The following is a 2500-nucleotide window of genomic DNA, read 5'->3' as shown; positions in this document are numbered from 1 at the left end:
ATAACATGTGTAATTATCCCTATATGATACCAGCATAATAAGATGTGTGTCACATCACCATAAAAAACTCTGAGAGGAATTAAATAGAAGAAACCTATTATTAGCATTCAAGTGGATCAAAATGATCCAGACAGAAACAGACAGGAGGCTCCTTCACTCCGACTGAGCTCCCTATTGTGTGTTTCTTTATTTAAACATGTTCTTTTATGCAGAAGAGTGCTCTGCTGTGTGTGTGTGTGTGTGTGTGTGTGTGTGTGTGTGTGTGTGTGTGTGTGTGTGTGTGTGTGTGTGTGTGTGTGTGTGTGTGTGTGTGTGTGTGGTAGTTTCCATGTTGGGTGTGTGAACAGCAGGTGGAAGGAGTCAAGGTCTGGCTGTTCATTTGAGCAACGACGCAAATGTCAGGAATGACAAGTCTTCCCCCAACTGCTCTCACACATGCCAGCACTGATCCATCATTTACCTTCAGAGGGACAGGAAGGAGCAAGAAGGCATTAAGACCAAGGGAACAAAAGGGAAAATACAAGGGGTACTATGGGGTAAATATAAAACCACAACAAGGTACCAGGAGGAAACGGAGAAGTTTTGGAATAAACCTTGTTGTTTTAGTTTAATAAATATGATGTGAGGGTCTGAGATCATTGTGTTGGGAAAGGCCATGATGGGGTGCAGGGCCACTTTGGGGTGCAGGGCCACTTTGGGGTGCAGGGCCACTTTGGGGTGCAGGGCCACTTTGAGGTTGTGTTGAGGGCCGGGTCACTTTGATGGTGGAGCTCTGATGAACACTGATTACAACTTAATTCACAACTAAATAATTTCCCCTTCATATCATACTAAATGTTATAAAGCCACATCATCCGTTATCCAAGGTTCTGCGAGGTTAAACTTTTACTTCTACATTCTAAAACCTTCTGAATCCTTAAAATGTTCCCCAAAGATACACAAACTGAACAGTTGCTATGAAAACTTTTAATTTTCTATGAATTTTCTACTAGTGCACAGCAATCATTTCACAGGAGACTGAAAAGCTTCCCTTGTGATTGTCCTGCAGAGACTGGAGTAAAAATGTGTAACCTTCTGAGCCTGACGTGATCAATGCTAAGTGCTTTACACTAACAGCTCCAAAATGTTTCTCTGTGTGGGTTTAAAGGTCGAGCTGTTTGAGGCACACTTCAGTGTCATACTTGGAGAAGAAGCTCAGTGTTTAAATCTAATCTAATCTAATCTAATCTAATCTAATCTCTAATGGAGCTCATACTCTGATGTTTACTTTTTAAAGTTAACTCTTTAATCTTTACTAAGGAGCTGAAAGGTCACCAGATCCCGAGGACTCAGGACTAGCAGATGGACTCACAGCTGCATGATGGGTAAACGTCACACACTGTGTGTTATTCTGAGGTCCTGAAGTGTGAGTGTGATCTGGGCTGAAATTCCACCAGCGTTCACCTGGAAATCAAACTTTAGCAACTTCAGCTTTAAATGCTCTCCAGCTCGGTGTCCTGTGTAATGAGTAACCAGCCTGATTCACCACACTGTTTTATCCCAGATATCTCACCTATTACACACACACACACACACACACACACACACACACACACACACACACACACACACACACACACACAGAGAGAGAGCTCTTAAGATAGCAGGACTTCACACTGAGCATCTGTCCATAACAATAGCGGGGGCTGTGGTTTGGGGGTATGTTGGGGTATGTGGGGGTGTTTGTGGTGTGGTGGAGGGTCAGTGTTCATTCTCTATAAGGAAACAATGCATCTGTTGTTCCTCCTCTTTTATCTAAACTTAGAACACAAGTCTACAAGCAGCGGAGTATATAAAGCATAAAAAAACATTTCTCCTGCGTCTCCTCATCCGTCCTTCACACAGGAAGAGAACAAGAAGCTCCACACAATGGTAGGCCTCCATTACTCTCCTCTACAGATAGATAGATAGATAGATAGATAGATAGATAGATAGATAGATAGATAGATAGATAGATAGATAGATAGATAGATAGATAGATAGATAGATAGATAGATAGACTCTTTACACTACAGTGCTGCTGAGCTCAGGACACTGACTGGTGGTCATGTGGTGATGAATTCTCAGGAACAGTAGAGCAGCTTCACATCACAGCTTTATATTAACACACTCACTCTGATACCTTATTGTTTCCATAGTAACAGCTCATCTGTGTGGTTAGTGATGTGTGTAATTGTTCAGATATTTTGTTTAATTGTGTTTGATGTGTATGATGTGGTGAAGGAGTCTACAGTGTCAAGTGTGTGTGTGTGTGTGTGTGTGTGTGTGTGTGTGTGTGTGTGTGTGTGTGTGTGTGTGTGTGTGTGTGTGTGTGTGTGTGTGTGTGTGTGTGTGTGATGTGGTGAAGGAGTCTCCAGTGTGAGCTCTGTGGACCCGTCAGAGGTGAAGCTGGAACAGAAAGTTCTGCACATCTTCAGGACAGAGGAGTTTACACTGCTTTGTGTTTCTCAGTAACATGACA

General features: G+C 42.6%; 1 protein-coding gene across 1 annotated transcript in view; it reads left to right on the top strand.

Moving 5' to 3' along the window:
• The first annotated feature begins 1804 nt into the window (after window positions 1–1804).
• Window positions 1805–2500, top strand: part of myl10 (myosin, light chain 10, regulatory) — a 3761-nt gene continuing 3065 nt past the window's right edge. The window contains exon 1 of the mRNA XM_027158570.2: window positions 1805–1911. Within this exon, the coding sequence (XP_027014371.1) occupies window positions 1909–1911 (3 nt within the window). The 5' untranslated portion in view covers window positions 1805–1908. The remainder of the gene's footprint in view (window positions 1912–2500) is intronic.

This window comes from Tachysurus fulvidraco, chromosome 20, assembly GCF_022655615.1.
Source record: "Tachysurus fulvidraco isolate hzauxx_2018 chromosome 20, HZAU_PFXX_2.0, whole genome shotgun sequence".
NCBI lineage: Eukaryota > Metazoa > Chordata > Actinopteri > Siluriformes > Bagridae > Tachysurus > Tachysurus fulvidraco.
Note: the sequence above shows the minus strand (reverse complement) of the source record. Positions and strands in the feature narration are given on the sequence as shown.